Raw genomic sequence first — 20,198 nt, 5'->3', positions numbered from 1 at the left:
GACAACAGACAGACTTTAGAGATAAAGTTGTGGAGAAGTTCAAAGCAGAGATAGGTTATGAAACAATAAGTGCTTCGAACAACTCATTGAGCACAGTTTAATCCATCATCTGAAAATGGAAAAAGTATCACTGACAGGTCAGGGCAAGGAGAACTTTATTAAGAAAAAGCTCAGGAGAGAGAATCAGTCAGCAGGACAACTCCATAAATATGGCCTTAATAGAACAGTGGCAAAAAGAAAGCCATTGTTGAAAGAGAGTCTTAAAAAGTACTGTTAGCAATTTGCCTAAAGGAATGCAGGATGGTGGTTATCCTCATGCTGAGGAGGGAGGGGGGGATTCTTCAGCAGAGAAGGAGTGAGTCTGTAGGAAAATGGATTCAGTTGAAGTAAATACAGGCCATCTCTGCCTGTCAACCTGACATTAGATTTGGATAGAAGAACATTGACCCTAAACATACAACCAGAGGTACAATGAAATGATTTAGAAGCATTGTGATGTGTTAGAATGTCTCATTCTAACATATCAAAGTCCAGGGCTAAATCAAATTGAGAATCTGTAACCTCTCTACAACTAATTCTGGAAAAGCTGTGTCTACAAAGTACTCACGGGCTCTAAATATAAAAGAATGCCACAATTTTAGATTTTAAAATTTTCCATCATCTTCACAATTAAGGGCTGATTTTTGCTGGTTGATTTATATAAATTTCAATAACATATCATAAACGTTGTGGTCGTGAAAATGTGTAAAACATTACAGGGTTATGAACAGCTTCCAAGTCACAGTCCAAAAGACACTTGTGTGAATTAAAACATCTACACATCATTTTAAATAGTACAAAACTCTGACTTTCAAATAGCAAGAGATCTTACTTCCAGTAACTCATCCCCCACACCCATCCGTCCGTCCCTGCCAGCTGCTCCGTTGGGGTCTATTCCCACCACGAACACACTCATGCGGGAGCGGTCCCTGTTCCCTGCCAGGCTGAGACCCAGGCCCGTCTTGCCTTTCTCCAGCTCAATCATGTGTAGGACCCCTGGGAGGCTGCCATAGCGCTGGATTATGTTCTCTGTAAGAGGCAGAAGATGTTCTAAGCTGTCTGTGCTCCCTGCAAGTGGCAGCTTTGTCCTGAACCTCATCAGCTCAAATAGAATTGCTCACAACTTTTCAAGATTTTGCCAACCAATGAGACTTTTGTTTTATCATCTATCTGAGCTGCCATCTTGGGTCACTCCTCTTCTTCTCTTCTGTCTCCGGTGTGTTAGATAACCTCTCGGTTCAACGGGCTTCTGTTGTTCTGGGCTCCCTGCCACTGTTAAACCATCAGCCCCGTGCTAATCTCCACCACTCACCTCCCCAGGCCCAACCTCATCAATCTTATTCCCGCAGGATGAGCCTCTGCCTATCTCCCACCAAACACACACATGCATCGACACACAGATGCCGTCCACAGTCTCAGGTGTTTGTAAGTTGGAAGTCTGTCCCCAGTGCCAGCAGTCTTCTCTCTTAAGTGTTAAATTCACCCTAAAGTTGAGCATCTGTGGTGCATTTGGCAAACATGTTGCAAGGCTGACCTCTAATGGTACTTTGCCATTGTTGCACTGAACTGCGAGGTAATCATTTTAATGTGATTGAAATGTAAATCAATCACATTGCATTAATAAAAATAACCTGTAGTGTGACAAAATACTATGTTTGATATCTGATTGCGTGGGTGTGGACATCTTTTGTTGTCAATCGTTGTTGAAACCCCTTTAATTTAAATTTCAACATCAAGTCTTTCCTTATATTATTCTTTGTGAACCTGCAAATTTTCTGTTTTGGACTCTGGCAAGGTAATCCCAAACAATTGTCTCCCGGTGAAGTCATTCTTTGTTGATTCTGATATATTGTTGTGCACAAATCTTCACCTTTCAAATAGGCATTTGAGCTACACCACTCAACTTTTCTAGCTGAGTGGTGTATGACATTACAACAAAGGTGGAAAACTTCTTAAACTATTAATTTCAGTCTCATTTTCATAAGAAAAAGCAATCATTTTATTATCAGCATGTATATTTTTAGGATTTAACATAGTACAAGCTGTGTTTTCTGAAAAGGACAAACTGAACTCACTCCAATTGTATCCAAACTCGTCCTCCTCTTCCTTCTCCTCCTCCTCCTCCTTGCTCTGCTCAACCGTTTCTGCAGGTCTTCCAGGAATATCAGTGAGCTTGTCTGTATCGCTCTCTCCCACATGGGGCACCACTGGCAGGGGGAGGACGGAGCCGGTGGGAGATGCCTTTGGCGCTTCACGCTTCGCCGGCTGTCACGCCACAGGAGGGGGAGGCAGGGAGAGTTCATTAGTAATAGATAAAGAAGAGATTGGACGTTTTATCTCTGCGTTTCAGTTTTTAATCAGTTGTTTTACAAAGACGCAAAGGCATATAAGAGCAATTGATGTCATCAACGACGGGTTATATGCCTGGCTTCGATTCAGGTTAGTTTCAGGCAGAAAATGAATGACATGTTTTCAAAGCGTTAGCAGGGTTCCTACACATTTTTAATTTCATAATTACACAGTTTTCAAGACTTACAGTTTTGATATTTTCAAAAGAAAATCTGAACATTTAAAGACAAAGCATTCGATCTGAACCTGGTTGAATCGTAGATGGTCTTTTATCTGCAGATTCAACAAATGTATAAATGACATGATGCGATTAGATAGAAACCTGTTTTGTCAATTTAATTAAAAATCAAAACATGCCCTTGACGACATGTTTCGATAACTAGGATTGAACTGGAGGTTATGACAAGAACTTTGAATTAGTCTGTATGATTGGATTGAAATAATTATTTTTTGTAAAGTATGCTTAGACAATATTTGTTGCGAAATGGTGGTATCTAAATAAACTAAACTCAATGCAAAAATTGACAAAAGTCAAACAACAATGCTGAATGGTAAAACAAACGTATTGTGGCTAAAAGCTACCGACTGGCCCTTTAACATGATGAGACAAGGACAGCTTTTATTTTGAGAATGCCATGGTAGGATTGAGTAAGTTTATACTTCTCCTATCTCATTATGGACATAAAATGAGCTGGTATGTTATGAATAGAGTGAAATCTCTATTGAGTTTACATATTAAAAACTGAACCAGATTTATTTTCCACTCTGGTTCAAAATACTGTAATCAACTACACTTTGGTATCTCTCTTTGTTGAGTTCTGAAGATCAAGAAATCCAGTTCAAACTGAATTTACAGTTTTGGAGATAAAACATCAAGTAAAATAGCCAGTTCTTTCATTCTTTAATGAGTATGAATTATGTCAAGATGGGTATAAATTTTAAATTCATGTGTGTTGAGACAAATTGAAGAAGCAACTGTAAAACCACTGCATTTACTGAGAATTAATGGACTTTGGTGCACAAAAGAAAAAAGAAAATATATATTTTTTTCTTTTTCCATATTTATCCAGACATGGAAATCTAAACAGACTTTCTTTTAGACTTTTCAAGAGTGCATAGGAACCCTGGCATTTGGTTATGAATCAGCATTAGACTATTTAGCTCATTCAAGCCAACCTTGATTACACCTCTTCAACCAAAACGTGCACATTGTTTTGACTTAGAGACAAATTTTTCCATAAATTTGTGCAGAAAATTAAATAGATATTTCTACTTTATACTTACCTTATAAAAAAACCCATTAGCAATTAATATTCCCAAGTAAATTACATTGAAGCTGTAATTTTTGTAATTTTGTAATAAAGTACTGACTCTGATTAAAATAAGCAACTAAACGCAAAATGCAAAAACTAAAGAGAAGGACAAATGTTGATTTTACAAAATGTAAAAGACCTCAGAAAGAGAGGAGGAGTTAGACAGTGTGAATGCATGAACAGATTGTTGCATGGAAATGCACGCAACTCACTGCGGCAGGTGAACGCATCTGTCCAAGCATTCACAGAGGTGAGAGGTGGAAGGCACAACACAAAGACGCACAAACCTTAAACGGGGTAGGAGTGAAAGGGTTAGTTGGGGAGAGGCGGAGAAAAAGTCTACTGTGACTGTCACCCTCCTACAGAGAAGAAAACAAGGGCAACAACTTTAGAGGGCAACACGTACGGGACAATAACAAACATGTATGAACAGACATGTACTGGTGCTGGTTCGCTCTTTGCCGTCGGAGACGACGTATCACTGCGCAGCGGCTGGAATACCAACCTTGTCCTTGCTGTAATTCGGCACGGCTCTCTCCTCAACGGAGTCTGTTATCGATGGCGGTTGCTTTAAAGACAGACGAGAAGGTAAATCACTCTGCTCTGCAGCAGATAGCGTGTGAAGAGACTTTAAAGGGAGAGCAAATTCATGATATCAACTGAAATGTCAGTAGTGCGTTAAGGAGAGTATATCATAGAGCAGCTGTGAGGAAAGACACTATGGTCAAATCTGGAGTTTAGCTCAAAATCATATGTAGGAAAGGACCAGTGTGAGATGCTTTTGACATTTTGAACAAAAATAGTGGTTGAAGGTGTGATATTTTGCATTTACTGGAGTTATCTTTTCATTATGTTAACATTTGCTTTACAATCTGAACATAACCACCGTGACAAAAAAAGAGAAGAATCCCGAAGGAGATAAATACTGTATGTTTTTCATAGTACTGTAATAAAAATTAAAATACTTTTTTTTTTTTTTGCTTGTTTTTCTACAATTTTTTTGATCAGCAATCAGGCTTAAAAAGGCTTTGTCCAGAATTTGACAACCCAAAGCATAGTTACTTTAAGGTCTGTACAAATCTTTAACGGCCATCTCTCAAAGCAAGTTGTCTTTCTCATACAGACTCCAGGCCTGTTATAATAATGTTTGAGGTGTGATAATAAACCAAACTCCCTATCAAACATGGGAATCAGGAGGAAAAGAAAAAGCTCTCAGAGTAAAAGCCTCAAATATTATTTGTCCTTTTGTTTGATGAAACCAGGAAGGGAAAATGGTTAATTTGCAAATGAAAATAAGAATAGGATTTGTTTAAATATGTTCTCTTCTGACTGGAGGAGTCAAGCTACAAAATGTCCAAAATTAAGAAAAAAGAAAATATTTGTCTTTCTGATATTTTCCTCAATAAAAGTGCCCCGCTGTGGTAAACCTCAACACACTCATGTATATTTTTTCTACTTTGCCACACTTTTTCACTCCGAATGTGCAGCTTGTTAACATTGATTTCCCAAGTCAGAACAGAACAGAAGGTCAAGTGGAAAGTGGACACAGACACAGGGTGGCTTTCTAACCTGAGGGAGGGCAGGCGCTAAGGAGCTTTGATTAGTGCTGCAAAGGCTGGAGTCACGGTGGCTATTTAGCTGCAGAAAGGGCAGGGGCGGCTTCTAAAAAGCAACACAAGACGGACAAGCTGACAACATGACACTATAATGGGATGGCTTTGACTTAATGACAGAATCCAATCAAAAGCTGGAAGGGAGAAGAACAAAGAGGACGTACATGAGCACAAAAGGCTTAATTTGAATTAGTAACCATTAAAATGAACGGTTTGCTTGAGAAAAGTAATTTCCTTAACATAAAAAAAAACTGGAGAGGGGCCACTTTCTCTGAAACACTTTAGCAGAATGTTTAAAGATACCTGCAGGATACCTTGAGATTATTTATTGCTCACAAAAGAAATATCAGGATCTTATGGGGAAAGAGCTCAAGGTTGAATAGATAGGCTGCATTTTACGCGGCACAACTGGTCCCTGAATGATCTGCATTTACTTTACAGCCAAGAGTAATAAATTACAGTTCTTTAGTGGAACTCATTCACTTTCAGTAAGTGACTGGACAGATTTTTTATTTTTTTTTCCCCACGAAAAGCGGCACAAATTATTGCTTGTATTTTGGCCATCGGGGTCACGAATGCCATTAATTTTGGCCTTTTAATGATGCACTTAAACAGCTTCTTTTCCGGGCTGAAATTATATTTCACTCATAATTTAAAGAGCTAAATCCTGTCAAAATTCTACCTGGGAATTTGAACCAATTTTGGGGGCTCACTTTTTCAACCACTTAATGAAAGTGCCTCTGATGAAACATGGAGGATTCTTGATTTGTCTTTTTAACAATCATAGAAAATTTTGGATGATTTTGTGGACCACAACTTTGCCTCATTTTGTGAAAAATAAAACAGAAACAGAAAATAAAACACTATTAAGAAACAGTGCCATTGTTTGTTTCATCTGAAGGCAAAAGGAATCAGAAAATGCATTCCCTCACTTTTCAAAAAACACTTAAAACAATCAGGGCATTTGGAAAATACTGGCTTAATTTTATTTAGCTTTTATTTGTGAAATTAAATAATTAATACACTTTTGTTAAATTTATGACCAAAAATGTCTTTGAAGTGGCACGACTTTTTTGGAAGGTCCTTCTTTTGTTTCCCACTTACACAACTATTTAGTTGTGCTACATTACTTGGTGAAGCAAAGGACATCCACCCAATCGCTAACTGCTTCTTATTCTAAAGGTGGAGTTACTAAATATCTTTTCTGTTGTTCTTCTTCTTTCCAAAATAAGGTGCATCTTCTCCAGTGCATCTCATGCTAAGCCTCGTTCTGCTGAAAGTCTCTTCCTGTAAAAAGGGAGTTTCTCTCCACTGTCACCAAATGATTGCTCAGGACTCGATGCAACTGTCTGCACATTTTATGATAGCCAACATTTTATCCGATGGCATTTTATGACCAACTAAATTTGACTGTAGTGTGTGTTAAGTAGGTTCGAATTTGGCAATGCATCTAACTATTTGGCTATCTAGGATTGAAACAATTAGACTGATTTGAATTACATTTGGACACAGTTGAATTCTAAACAACTGGATGTATATATTTTTTTGATGTAAAGTGCTTTGACTCTACATTGGTACAATATAAATTATATATTTAATATAAATAAGCCCTCACACTCGTTGTTTTATGTTAACAATTAGTATATTTTTTTAACCCCTCCAGGGGGTCTTTTGTGGGCTCTAGTGTCGGGTCCGGGAGATATGATAGTAGGCTGACAGGAAACGGGGAAGGAGAGGGGGGAAGACATGCGGCAAATATCGTCGGGTCCGGGAGTCGAACCCGCGACGGCCGCGTCGAGGACTCAAGGCCTCCAAATATGGGTCGAACTAACCCCTACGCCACCACGGCACGCCAACAATTAGTATTTTTGCTGATAACCTGAACGTCATATAAAAAAGCAACCCACAGCTTTTGGTGAATACTATTTTACCTGACATGTAAAGCACCCTCCACCTCCCAAAAGATTTATTGTGTTTAAGACTCGCTTCTTGACTCATATTTGAGAAATCTCTTGCGAGAAAGTTGGCAACCCTGAAACTGTAGAGCTGACTGTCTATAAATAATGTAACAATGGCATTTCATCATCATTGTGCCTGAACTCTCAGTTACCGCCACATTATTCTGCAACAGAACAGAGCTGCATGACGCCAGATGAAAACACACCTTCCCTTTTTTGTTTCTCTCCAGGGAAAACTTCCAAGTCTACTTCATATACATAAGAGCAAACATTATTTGTACGTCAAATGCAGAACTAAAGAGGAGGGACTTGGCTAAGCAGTGTGAGACACAAAAAGAAAGAGGAGACAGGAGAGATAATACGACCAAGATTATATGTGATGGATGGGTGATGCAACAGAGATGGAGGAGGCAAAAGGAGAGAGATGGATTACCTGGCGTGCGCGATTTGGCATGCATGTGAAAGCTGCAGTGCGTTTCTCCACAGCAGGAGATGGAGCTGGGCTATGTATCGACTCAGGCTGAGAGAGTCGAGTAGAGGAGGAGAGATGCAGGAATGAGGCAACTCATAATATAGTTTACATAATAGTATTTATAAAGCCTTTTCATTTCAGGTATGAATGAGAATCTGCCCCTAAATTTACTGGAATCCTTTCACAAACCAGATTTTCCATATTATATTTGGTATCTGAATCCCCTGAAACACATGTGCCTTAAGTTGATCCAATGGTCACCCAAGCAAAAATGATCAACAGCACTGTGACAGGAAAGTCTAACATTTAAATAAACTGTAGGAGACAATGATAACTATCACTGCAGTATTTTCTTTGTTTATTTTTGAAAATAGAAGCTAACTTTTTACATTATGCTCCTAAAACAAAAGTGTGAACTTGCAAATGCAATGTAAACAATTACTTTATTTCTCGAAAATATATTAGAAGTAACACAACTCATCTCTGTGTAATAAAATAGAAACTACAGCAAACAAGTGGGTCTTAGAACCTCATTTATAGATATCAGTTTTTGGACTTGAATAAATGTACTCCCTAAAAGAATCACCTATCTTAAGGTTTTAACACATTTCTAACAGGGATGCTAATTGCTGTACAAGCTGGAATGTAGTCTTCTCTGTGTTAGATTATGAGTCGCAACATGCCTAATGAGAAAATAAATTGTTAGCAAAAGCAGAAGGGAATATGTGAAAATTAAGAGGCATCTGACTGAGAGTGATACGGCACTGAAGCCAGGCCAGCGGCAGCCCCAGCAGGAAGGTACTTACTCATGGTTTGAAGGCCTGAGGGCACTTTCAAACAACAAACGGTGTTGTTGATGTGGTGATTTTTAAATGAGGGGCTCTTTAAAAAGGTTAAACCTTTGTACTATAGTTAATATTCCAAGCAGGATATGTTGCTCTTAGAAACAAAATGTTTGAAAATTACTTTCAGCCTGCTAAGAACCACTGTAGTACAGTGGTGGCACATAAATAGCACTTTTTAGCTTTGAAAATGCCCTAAATAGCCTGAAAAAACAGAATAAATTGTCCCATGAGATAAAGAAAAAGAGGCAACACAGGGCAGCAGTGACCTTTATATTACGAGGAAGCTAAATAGCACTTAGTTTGGCTCTATTTTACAGACTCACCCTGGCTCGGTGAATAATACTCTGGACCAAGAAGGAAACAGGGTTGCCTGCCTTCCGTATGGCTTCCACAGCTTCCTCATGACTTGCGTCTCGTAAATCGACGCCATCCACCTGAAACAAAAACATCATAAAAATACAAATAACAGCATAAACTGTAACCGAAAATAACCTCTAGCTGAACTGAGATGCTTCATTACCTCCACTATCCGGTCCCCAGTCTTTAGTGTCCCGTTTTGTCCAGCAGGGCTGTCCTCCAGGATGTGCTTGATGAAAATGCCCCTCATCACCTCCCCGTTGCTCAGACGGCTGCCCATCCCTCTGCCGCCAACGATGCTGATCCCCAGGGACTTACCAGGCTCTCTGAAAAGCTCCACTCTGAGAAAAGGCAGCATTCCCATTTTTCATAATTATTATTTAAAAGCTGGGCCATTTGTGCTGATGAAATGTGTTCAGACAATTACAGTTGAGACTTTAAGTGTATACTTACTTCCTTGGCTGATTCCAGTTGCTGTATGAGGCACTCTCCTCTCCCTCTCCATCTTCACGCTCTGGGAGGTTGGGAATATCTCTAAAAATGTAATGAGGTAGGAAAGAATATTATATTCAAGCTAGAGAAATTAAATGATATGCATACATTTTGAAAATTATTAAAGCTGCAGACATATAAAACAAACTTTATCCGTCAAGACTGTGTCTTTAGGGAAACAGCAAATTAAATTCAGTTTGTTCATATAGCGCCACTTCACAACAAATGTCATTTGAAGGCATCCTAAAGTTGTTCAAGTAAACAAAGTCAGATAAGAAATTTAGGTAAATCCAAGATGATAAATGAATGTTGCTTTCTAGACAAAACTTCAACATAAGAGTCTAAAGGTAATTTTTCCTATCTATCTATAACAACACTGACCATTTCCCGTGAGAGATTTATTGTAAACATAGTATGTACTTATCCTATTAAAAGGGGCTATAAGATGACGGAGAGCCCTGGACATTTCAGTCTGGAAAGGTGCATGATTTTGATATAAAAGATATGCGACAACCTAATCTATTATTAAATTTCAGATGAAAGGTGCACTAATCAATTGGCTTTAAATCAAGACTAGCTGAGATTCTCTTGATCGCCTTTAATCAGTAATCTTTGGATTTTGGCACCAAGAATTCAAACTATTTTTGTTTTGCAAATACAACAAGCAACACCATGTCCTGGGATTTGTTATTATTACTTTTAGTTTAATTAGAATCCAATAAAGGTTAGAGATGCATATTTTGATGCAAAGACTATATTTTAATTCCTTCATTGTCTTTTAGAATCAAAACTACCAATGCTATCAAAGAACCTGCAAAATATGTTATAGTCCTTAGAAAAACCTTGGCTGTATCTCTAGGTACAATAATAAGGACTTAAATAAAATGAAATTTAAATAGATAACAACTTCCACAACTTATGCTTCAAAAGATGGAAGGAAACTAATTCCAGCCTGCAACAATGTGACGGATATCAAAGATTTTTTTTTTTGGTTGAGATGGAAATTATTTAACTCCCCACCATAAACTGGGTTAATCAGCACAACAGGAAAACTGGCAGCGTTCTGCAATAAGTAAGAATCAAAAATATATAATTCAACACATAACTTGGAAAAAACGCTTCCTGTATTAACTCGGGTCATCTTTGTCTGCTATTGAAATTTGCTGATCCGAAACAAATAAAACAAACAAAAAAATGTTTTATGGCATTATACATTTCATCTTGAGGACAGGCATTGGTTACAGACCTTGTGTGTGGGATGGGAACTTACTCTTGAGCCGTCTCAGTGAAGCTATCATCCGTAGCTTGCTCGAGGCTGGCTTTGTACTCCTCCAGGTACTCAGCAGGGACGTATGTAACGCTAAACCCAAATGCACACACAAAGATATGTTCACAAATGTTTTTTTGTTTTTTTTTTATCAACAAACCTGCATTCATACTTAAAAACTAATTTTCCCACCATAGTGAAAATTAGTAACTCTACTCATGACTGAAATGTGCGCCGTTTACTATAAATAGAGAATAACATTACAGCTGTTCTCATTTACAGTCTGAGGCATACTTTTCAAAACCAAACCCACTTTGCCTTCCAGTAAACACATTCTCCTCGTATCAAGCTCAAGGTGAAACGTCCATGAATTATATATGCAGGACTTTGACACCTGACTGCTGAAAACAGCTGTTTACCTTCATAAAAGTCTAAGCAAATCAAGTCTTCAGTCACCCATTGTGGGACAAACGTGACAAATCTGAAGGATTCTTTTAATCTATTATTAATTGAAAGAGAGCAGACGGCTCATACGTCGAACGAGCCGAGCTGAGAGATGGGTGACAAACTGCCATCTACTCGCAAATCCATCTGAAAACAATTCAGAGAAGCTGATTCTCAAGGGCACATTAACACATCAGAGAAAGGCTGACAGATCTTCAGCAGATGGGTGCAATTGTTTTTTTTTCTTTGCTTTTTTTTTTTTTACTTGATAGCATGCAGACAGGGGAAGAAAATTAATCCTACAAAAAAAATGGGAAAGATGAGCTGCTTCATTAAAATCATCAAAACATGCAGTGAGCAAAATGTCAGGGATGCACATGAAAAAGTGAGTTAGAAAAAGGTATTAATGATTTTAGAAAGAAAATAACTTTAGGCAGCACGTTTAGTAGGATGAATAGGCGACACAGCCTGTCAAGATTTATCCAGGTGGATGTTTTAAGATTCAATCGTCCACATTTTGTTTCCTCAGACATTTTTTTCACTCTTAAGTTGAAAACAAATGACCACTCGAGTGACCTAATCCTTCTGGATAAACCTCTCACCAGACAAACAAAAAAAAGAAAAGAAAGAAAAACCAAAGCGCCAGCGTCTTTTTGAGAATCCGTCGGTGTGGAAGTTAGCCATACTCACACATAAAACGGGCACAGATCGTCCTCAGGTGCACAAGCAGATCTAGAATGTGAAGAGTTGGCTTTTTATGCACCGAAGCTAACAAACTGCCAAGTTTAGTTCAGCAAGCAGAATTTATGAAAACATCATAATTACACATCTAATTCATTTGCAGGTCCAACAAGGATTCACAGTGATTGTGGGAATACAGTTCAGCAGCACAGAAACTGAAGATATTTTGTCTGTCTAAAAAGTGTGCACACCCATGTTACAATGCATGTTTGTCGGATGTAAAACAAGACCACATTGAGTCATTTGAAAACTTTTCCCACCTGAAGTCAAGAGAAGGATGTAAAAACAAAAAAAAAACCATTGGATAAATGAGTGCACATCCTTACATAAATACAGTGATCTTTGGGAGAAGACTACCTGCATGCCACACTGCCACTTAGTAACAAAAAAACCCTTACAGTTTTGAAAATGTGTCATCATATTTATGTAATGCTGCATAATTCTGTCAAGTTTCATGCACACTAATGCACTGAGCCACTCCGCCTCTTACCCGAGGTCTGGTCCAATGAGAGAGTGCCTCCTGAGCATGGCACGAGCTTGGACGTTAGACAGGTTGGTGGTGGGCTCTCCGTTGATCGCCAGGATCAGATCGCCCACTCCCAGACGACCGTCACGGCTAATGGACCCCCCATGGATGATACTGCGGATCACCATCCCCAGCCCATCTTTCATGGCGCTCACTGTCATCCCTTTAGAGCAGATGGTAAAACAAAGCGTCATTAACATTTGTATTAGATAAACACACACACAAGCAGTGGTTATGAAATATTTGTACCATAAGAAAACATCTTAGAAACTGGAGTAATGTGTAAAAGCTTATCTAAAAAACTGACCACACATATTATCTTTTAATATTTATTTATAAAGTTGAAAGAAATAATAATGTTGTGTAAATTTTTGACCATGACATAATAAAAATGTGCACAGGAAAAAAGAAACAGAAAACAGGAAAAAAGCCAGATATATTAATTATTTACCCTAAACAGGCCTTTAAAGAGTACAACAAAGCTAAAAAAGAGACCATTTTAAATACGCATTTGTTCTTAAAGTTCAAACTTTAGTTTCTCTTTGCTAGGAAGAGCCCCTCTGGCATTTTTTTAAATGCTAATGTTTTGAATAGCAGCAGACTCATCGTCACTAAGTATAAAAACTACGAGATATTACTGCTATCATTTCTGTCTGAAAAATTACATTTTATAAAGCCAAAGACAAAACTAAAGGCCAGCTCCCGCTTTCAGGCCTGACACTTCATTAACCCCCTGTGGGGCAGGAGAGGAAAACAAAAACTAAGAAAAAACAAATAATTCAAAGAATGTGAAGAACTAAACACGCACCGAGGCTGCAGTTGCCCTTGACAACTGTGATGGTCCTCTCAAAATTGCTCATAGAGGTCAGAGCTGCTTTGTTGTCGTCTTCAGCAGATTCTTTCACACCAGCCTTCTCCTTATCCTAAAAGTGATAATTCAACACATTTGTTCATGACAAATTAAAAAATACTAAAGCAGATTCCAAACACAGCTCCCACTTGAGAGAAGAATGAAGCAATTTGAATGTCAAAATTAATTTTGAGCAATTCATATCTTACTTTTGTGTATCTAAAATCTGAGAGGATGCTTTAACTAAGAGAAGTTTACTGAGACAAAGTGCACAACATTAAGTAAGCTAAAAAAAATGAACCGAGATAAAGTAAGTTTAATGGCTTAGTTAAACCCCCGAAAGCTGATTCTAAAGGAATTTAAGTTACCGTTGTGTCTTCCGTATCGCTAAAAGAGATGACTGGTTCGATCAGACAGAGAGGGTGCTCCACAGGTGCCTCCTGGTCAATGTGTTTGGCCTCTATCTCTGCAAACAGGCTGTAGGAGTCTGAGCACCCGACTGGTTCTTGTTCTTCACTCGGGTGCTTTGCCAAGTATTGATCTGAGCTGCTTAGAATGGTATTAATCGCCGGGATGTGACCTGTCAAAGTCGCTGGAGTGTAAGAGGCCGACTTCTCTGTGGAGAACGCCAGAGCGTCGTCTGCGAAGCCGGGGTGTTCATCCAACACGTTCAGACGGGCTGTCAGCTACAGTGAAACAAAGCATGGCAGATGAATGAACATCCACTCAGGGAGGATAAATCACACTCAGGCTCCATCCAGCTTGCTCTTCTTTTAACAAGCCACAGAAAAGCCTTCAATGGCTATAGAAAAAGGTTGATCTAAAGGGTAAAATGAACTTAATTTCTACATTTTTGTTATAAAAGCAGTCCAGCTTTATTGAAAATAAAGGTTAGTGTGGCTCAGAAAAATGTTTGCAGAGAGTAAATTGAATGTTCTAAGAGTTATGAGAGAAAGAGATTGATTGTTCTAAGAGTAGCAATCAATCAGAAGACAGCATTTTCATTTGGAAGCAAATGAGGTAACATTTTCAGCATTTGTTACAAATAAATATTTGATACAAATAAAAATTTGTAAAGGTTTCTTTTTTTACTTTAGGCCTCTGAGGTCTTTTAAAGAACTTTAGTGAACAAACAGCATCATGAAAGCCAAGGAACACAGCAGGGATAAAGTTGTGGACAAGCTTAAACCACAGTTAGGTTATAAAATAGTATCCAAATCTCTCTGTTCAATCCATCATCTGAATATGGAAAGACTATAGCACAGCTGCAAACATACCAAGATGGGGAGGCTACTTAAACTGACAGTTCGGCCAAGGGGAGAATTCAACGGGGAAGCAGCCAAGAGTCCATTGTTACTGTGTAAGGCTCACTTTCTAGCAAGATTTCAACCTTAAATATAAAGCCAGAGCTACAATAGAAATCAGGATCAGGGATCTGCAACCTTCACAATCCAATGAGATATTTTTTTTTTCCTCTCAGTTCAGCAAAAACTAATTTAGAGCCAAACTTGTTACATCATGTAACACATATGTTTCTAACCTATTGACAAGAAAAATGGCCTGTAACATTCCACCAGTATGAAGTATCTTTCTAAAGGCTAATACTGTGTCTTGAGCACAGTATTGGCTCAATACACACAACATTATTAGTTAAAAACTTTGCACTATTAATGTATCATTTCCTCTCTACTTTACAATGACACGTCACCTTAGACTGAGGCTTGTAATATGAACAAATTGGAAGAAACTCAAGGGTTTTAAATACTTTTGCAAGCCACCATGAAGTCCATTTTTCCCCAACTAGAATTGCACATAGCGCAGTCAGATTCACAATAAAATTTGTCTGCGAACATTAAACTCAAGCCAATTTGCTTGCATTACGTACAGGTGTTACTCAAGAAGCCAATTTTGTGATTTGAAACAAGAACTCTCCAAGACCGTTTACCCGTTTAAAACTAGAATTGTTAATGTAACGGAGAAGAATGTGACCTTAGATAAATTTCAGGAAGCCGACACAACTGACCTTGGCTGTAAGAATGATCAGCAGGCGTGTTGTCTATCTTTTAAAGAAAAGCACATCTTGAAGGCTGAACTGTCTGACCCGAAACAAAGGCTATAATCTGTTTGCAGACATCAAGGAACATATCTGTCCCTTCAGACTGCCCTGTAACATCATAAATTAATCAGGATGTTCCGGTAAACACGGTCAGCGCTGACAGCTGAGAAAACTGAAAATCTGTCTGATTCAGATGTCTCCACTCAGAAGAGTTGTGTGGCTTGCTTAACTTATTAACTTGTCAAATTCAGTGAACAAGAGATATGTAGTTGTTGTTACAATTACAGCTTCCTTTGGCCTTGCAGCAAACAGCTGAGGTCATGAGCAATTTGAAGGTGTGTTCTCTCCTCCCCAGGAGTGAGTGCTGGACAATTTCAATGTGCAAGTGCCCATGCTGCTCTGCACAGAACTAACATTTGCCAACACTTCATGACATAGAGTCAAAACTCCCCTATAAACATTTTGGGCATGTTAGAAAGTCAGAATATACACCTTGACAGGCCTTCTTGGAGTTTCCCAAAAGACCTCTACATCCTGGACGTTTTCTCAACTTTTCAACAACGTAGCGCTGAAATTGAAGCCACTGACATTAATGGATTCTTTAAGTGCTAAGAAACTACAGGCTCTGAAACAAGAGCACAAAACCGTCCTATTAAAGCCTGATAAAATTACCACGGTTCCTTGGAAAATATATATTTTTTAAAAACTACAGGGATTGCACAAAAAGGTAGTAAAAACAGTTAAAAAAAAGGTTTCAGCACTCTGAAGGCATTAAACACAGAGTATTTCCATTATTCCAGGAGTTGTGATTTGAGAAATGTTTTTCTTTACCTTGGGTGTGGATGACTGCAGGCAATCCAAGTCAGCACTGCAGCTGCTGCCATGGAGAGCGATCATTGATGTCTGGAATGTATCGTCCTCCATCCCAGAGTAAGTATGATCTAACACCTTATCATCAGATAGGTCTCCTTCACTTGTGTCAATCTGGAACAATGGATTGAAATCTAAGTGAGACTCTAAAATAATGTTAGTTATTGAACATGATTTGCAGTTACAAAAAGGTAAGTTATGAATATGTAACAGCAAAATTATCTAAAACACATTGTAACATTAATTACATTTTTCTCTGTCAAAATACCCTAAGCTGTAACATAATTTCAACTAAGCAGACCATGTTTTGTAATAATTAGACAAAAGCAAATATCACAGTGAAGCACAAACTGCTTCTCTTTTCAAGTGTTCTCATTTTTTGCAGTTGTTTTTTTTCTCCAAAAGCTAACTAACCAATGCAGGTTCTGCTCGGTAAAGGATGCCCTCAGTCAGTCCTCCTTCCTCTCCTTCTTCAATCAAAATACTGCTGAAGTCAAATGAATGGATGATGGGTGATGAAGGTATTTCCTGCTCACCAAAAGGGTGTGGAGAATGGGAATATCCACATATTCCCTAAGAAAGTGGAGAAATTCTTTCAGTGTCTCCAGCTTTATGGAATGAGATTTTTCTGTTACCAAATCTAGTGATGAAGGTATTAGTATGGGATGAAGATGAAAAGAAGTGGTTAGGATTGATTGAGGTTAAAAAACTAAATGAGAATATTTTGAAACAGAAAAGCTCCGAAAGGAATCTCAGTTAAAAGTTCCTTATCTTGATTGGTTCAGCTCATAAAAATACAGTGCCTTGACAAAATATTCAATCCCTTTGAACCTGTTCATATTTTCTCACTTTACAACCTCAAACTTGTGAGCTATATTTACATTATGTTGCATATTAACTAACAAATATTAATCTGTATATATCTTAACACTGCTCCTACCCTTATATTTCCAAGTATACCTCAGATAAATCTGTCAACAACCGCTGGACAGCAATTTCTTGTCGATCATTCCCCACTCCACAAATTATTGCCCTCATAAATGAAGTATTGAGAGGTAGGAATAAGCAACAAGGACTTAATTAGATTTCATAATGGAGTGCTTCACAATTAAGTTCTACTTTGTGTTAGTTCATGAAATAAAATCCCAATAAAACAATTAAAGTTTGCAGTTGTAACATGATAAAATGTGAAAAAGTTCCAGGGCTGTAACTTTTGCAAGGATCTGTATATGAAAAGGATCAAGGCAAACAGGGAAGATAACACACATCAGAGTCAAGGCAATATGACAAAAAATCCCCCTCAGAAGCACATTCCATATCCTGCAGGAGAGCTCCCTACAGCTCAGTAATCCAGCTAACCCCAGCAGCCCAGAGGTCTTGCTGAGTAATCCAACAGCACATTCAATGCAGGAAAATGCATCTCAACAGTAGAAAAAGAAAAAAAACGAAAGCTGTTTTTTTTTTTTTGATATAGCAAAAAGATCTCGGGAGCCCGGAGCAACAAACATGCCGTCCGATGGACCCGCTGTTATAACAGGTGCTTTCATGTGTTTAAGTGTTCAAGAGGGTGGGTGCTCATGGAAAATTCCCTAATATAATGGAACTAAGCGTGCAAAGTGTTCTGGGCTGACCACCCTTTGAGACAGAGGGTTGGGTGGAACGCTACACCATGCAGCCTACCTCCACAACTTTTTCCTGCATAAAAAATTCAAGCTGTCTGTAAGTTGAGCCCTCGTAACTGGGCCCAACGTTGTGTGACATGAAAAGGTCTGCCTTCTTAAGTCTCACAGTGGCTGGAAAATTAAATAACTAATTCCAATACATTTGCACCCTCTTTAAACTATAAGCCACGATCTGCAGTACATTTGAGTATTTCACACAGCTCTAAAATAAAATCAAAAGCAAGAATTGAGATAACGTTGCTTACAGGCAGAGGTTTGGCAACTCCAATCTGGACTTTTCCAACCTTGGCCCCCTTAAGTGCCTGGACGGCATCCTCAAGGGTGGCATTCTCCAGGTTTGTGCTGTTCACATACATGAGTCGGTCGCCGGGCAGAAGTCTGCCATCCATCTCTGCAACACCGTTCGGAACAAGCGAGCGTATCACGATCACTGTCTTGGAGGGATCCAGCGGGTCCTGGCGGTAAAAACGGTAACATCACCCGGTGATCTCCATTGTGTTAGAAGTTAGAAAACACAGAAACAAAAGATTTATTCTAAATGAGACAAAAACCTGCTTCCTCTCACAGATTTTTAAAGGAAGTAGTCCCACCTGGTAGTCCAAAATACTGAATCCCAATCCCCCTTCTCCCTTTTCCAGCTCGATATTCTGGATCTCCATCTCCCACATGGCCAAAGGAGATCCAATTGCCTCTTCGGTAACTGTATCCTGTGGATCTTCTATGTCATTCGTCTCTGAAACTTCAGAAACCAGTGCACTGCTGATGTTATTCTGCAGGGAGAGGAAAAACCCAAAACCACAATGAGACAGCACGCCGTCCTTCCTTTCCCTCCCAGCCCACAGGCTCCTACCCTCTAAGTCTGTTTGTGGATCAGGTTTCTGGCAGTAGTTAAAAAAGGGAAACATCTCTGGGATGCTCAGCTTTCAGAACATTATCACAGATAAAGCTACAGAGATGAAAAACCCCTCTACCCAAAGGAAAGCTGTATTTGATGTCTCATATCTCCGTAATGCTGGCAACTGCTGAGGTATTGCTGCTGAGACTGTTTCTAATAAACTTTAAGCCTCCTGTTCTTATCAGTAAGTCTTAATCCATCATGGCTATCAAGGAGGAAAGCCAAAGGAGCCACTGACAGTCAGGTTGGACTAGTTTTCTTTAAATATGTTTCTCCAGGTTTTGAATGTATGAATATGTTACATAACGTGCTACTAAAACCTTATAGTTTGTTAGTGTTTTAGTCTTTTTCTTTAAACAGAAAATGTTTTGTAGAAAAAGACAAATATATGACTGTACCTTCAGTTTATATTCTGTAGGAAAAGCATCTGATTTTGGTTGGACTGTATCCATATCTATCTGGATATCTGGAGCAGGTCTGCAGCATGTCATGTACACACAGATTGGAAGTTCCTTCAAGATTCTCACCACCTCTTTATGGGTCTCTCCGATCAGAGAAATCCCATTCACCTAAACAGGAAGATGTCAAGGTTAACTTTATAACACATGGAGACTCCATTTTTTTTTATCAGACCTGACATTCAGGCCTGACTTTCAAGCAACCACTTCACTTCTCAGCACAACGTTATGATTCAGATGTACTGTGACTAAAAATGCCCTGCTAAAATAACAAAATATCAAACCAATAATTTGATTTGGATTGTCAAGAAATTTTAACTTTAAAATATTGGATCAAAAACTGCCCACAACTGTCACCACTTTATCTTTGAATCCCAGCTGTTTTACATGTGTACTTACAGATTTCAGAATCATCAGCAAAACCATCTGCATAACCATACCAGAAGTGGGAAATGAATCTTGTGCAATTACTATGACAGTTGTTGAAGGTCAGGTTATTGGATGAGTTCAATTACCACAAGCATATTTATTAATAAAGATTTTTAGTAGAAGTTAGACCTTTTTAGGACTCATTGCAACTGATCAATGACTTCCAACATCCCATGCTGACTGAATTTTTTTTATTTTCCTATATTATAGGAGTTAAAGCTTAACTATATTTAAGCTTTAACTCCTGAGAACAACAGTCTGTTCTCTACAAACAATGCTCCAATACTTTTGACTTTAGTAAATAAACACTTCAGAGTCAGGTTGCGTTGTATTAGGAAATTAGATTGTGGTACTAATGCTTTCAACACTCTAACACCTGGTGTTAGGTGAGAAAATCCACTCTAGTGAGACTCAACAGCTGGAAAACATTTTCTGCTGAACATCACAGGCTTCTCCGGGACTATTAAAGAACTAGACTTGGCTCTGAGGAAGTAATATGCCCAAGTTCAAACACAATGGTTTATTTATTTTATGAAGACAAG

At 38.6% G+C, this 20,198-nt stretch overlaps 1 protein-coding gene across 7 annotated transcripts in view; it reads right to left on the bottom strand.

The window, feature by feature from the left end:
• Window positions 1-20,198, bottom strand: part of mpdz (multiple PDZ domain crumbs cell polarity complex component) — a 55,507-nt gene that overhangs the window by 13,107 nt on the left and 22,202 nt on the right. For 2 of the 7 annotated variants that reach the window (XM_032583367.1, XM_032583369.1), the window contains exons 15-32: window positions 19,168-19,338; window positions 18,465-18,644; window positions 18,120-18,329; window positions 16,607-16,765; window positions 16,154-16,306; window positions 13,635-13,952; window positions 13,225-13,339; window positions 12,381-12,579; window positions 11,840-11,881; window positions 10,709-10,798; window positions 9,400-9,480; window positions 9,110-9,287; window positions 8,913-9,023; window positions 5,271-5,363; window positions 4,207-4,269; window positions 3,989-4,060; window positions 2,115-2,304; window positions 872-1,068 (exon numbers count right to left, since the gene is read on the bottom strand). In XM_032583367.1, the coding sequence (XP_032439258.1) occupies window positions 872-1,068; window positions 2,115-2,304; window positions 3,989-4,060; window positions 4,207-4,269; window positions 5,271-5,363; window positions 8,913-9,023; window positions 9,110-9,287; window positions 9,400-9,480; window positions 10,709-10,798; window positions 11,840-11,881; window positions 12,381-12,579; window positions 13,225-13,339; window positions 13,635-13,952; window positions 16,154-16,306; window positions 16,607-16,765; window positions 18,120-18,329; window positions 18,465-18,644; window positions 19,168-19,338 (2,622 nt within the window). The remainder of the gene's footprint in view (window positions 1-871; window positions 1,069-2,114; window positions 2,305-3,988; window positions 4,061-4,206; window positions 4,270-5,270; window positions 5,364-8,912; window positions 9,024-9,109; window positions 9,288-9,399; window positions 9,481-10,708; window positions 10,799-11,839; window positions 11,882-12,380; window positions 12,580-13,224; window positions 13,340-13,634; window positions 13,953-16,153; window positions 16,307-16,606; window positions 16,766-18,119; window positions 18,330-18,464; window positions 18,645-19,167; window positions 19,339-20,198) is intronic. The other 5 variants (XM_032583371.1, XM_032583370.1, XM_032583373.1 and 2 more) reach the window with 5 other exon arrangements.

Source organism: Xiphophorus hellerii, chromosome 14, assembly GCF_003331165.1.
Source record: "Xiphophorus hellerii strain 12219 chromosome 14, Xiphophorus_hellerii-4.1, whole genome shotgun sequence".
In the NCBI taxonomy this organism is placed as follows: Eukaryota; Metazoa; Chordata; class Actinopteri; order Cyprinodontiformes; family Poeciliidae; genus Xiphophorus; species Xiphophorus hellerii.
Note: the sequence above shows the minus strand (reverse complement) of the source record. Positions and strands in the feature narration are given on the sequence as shown.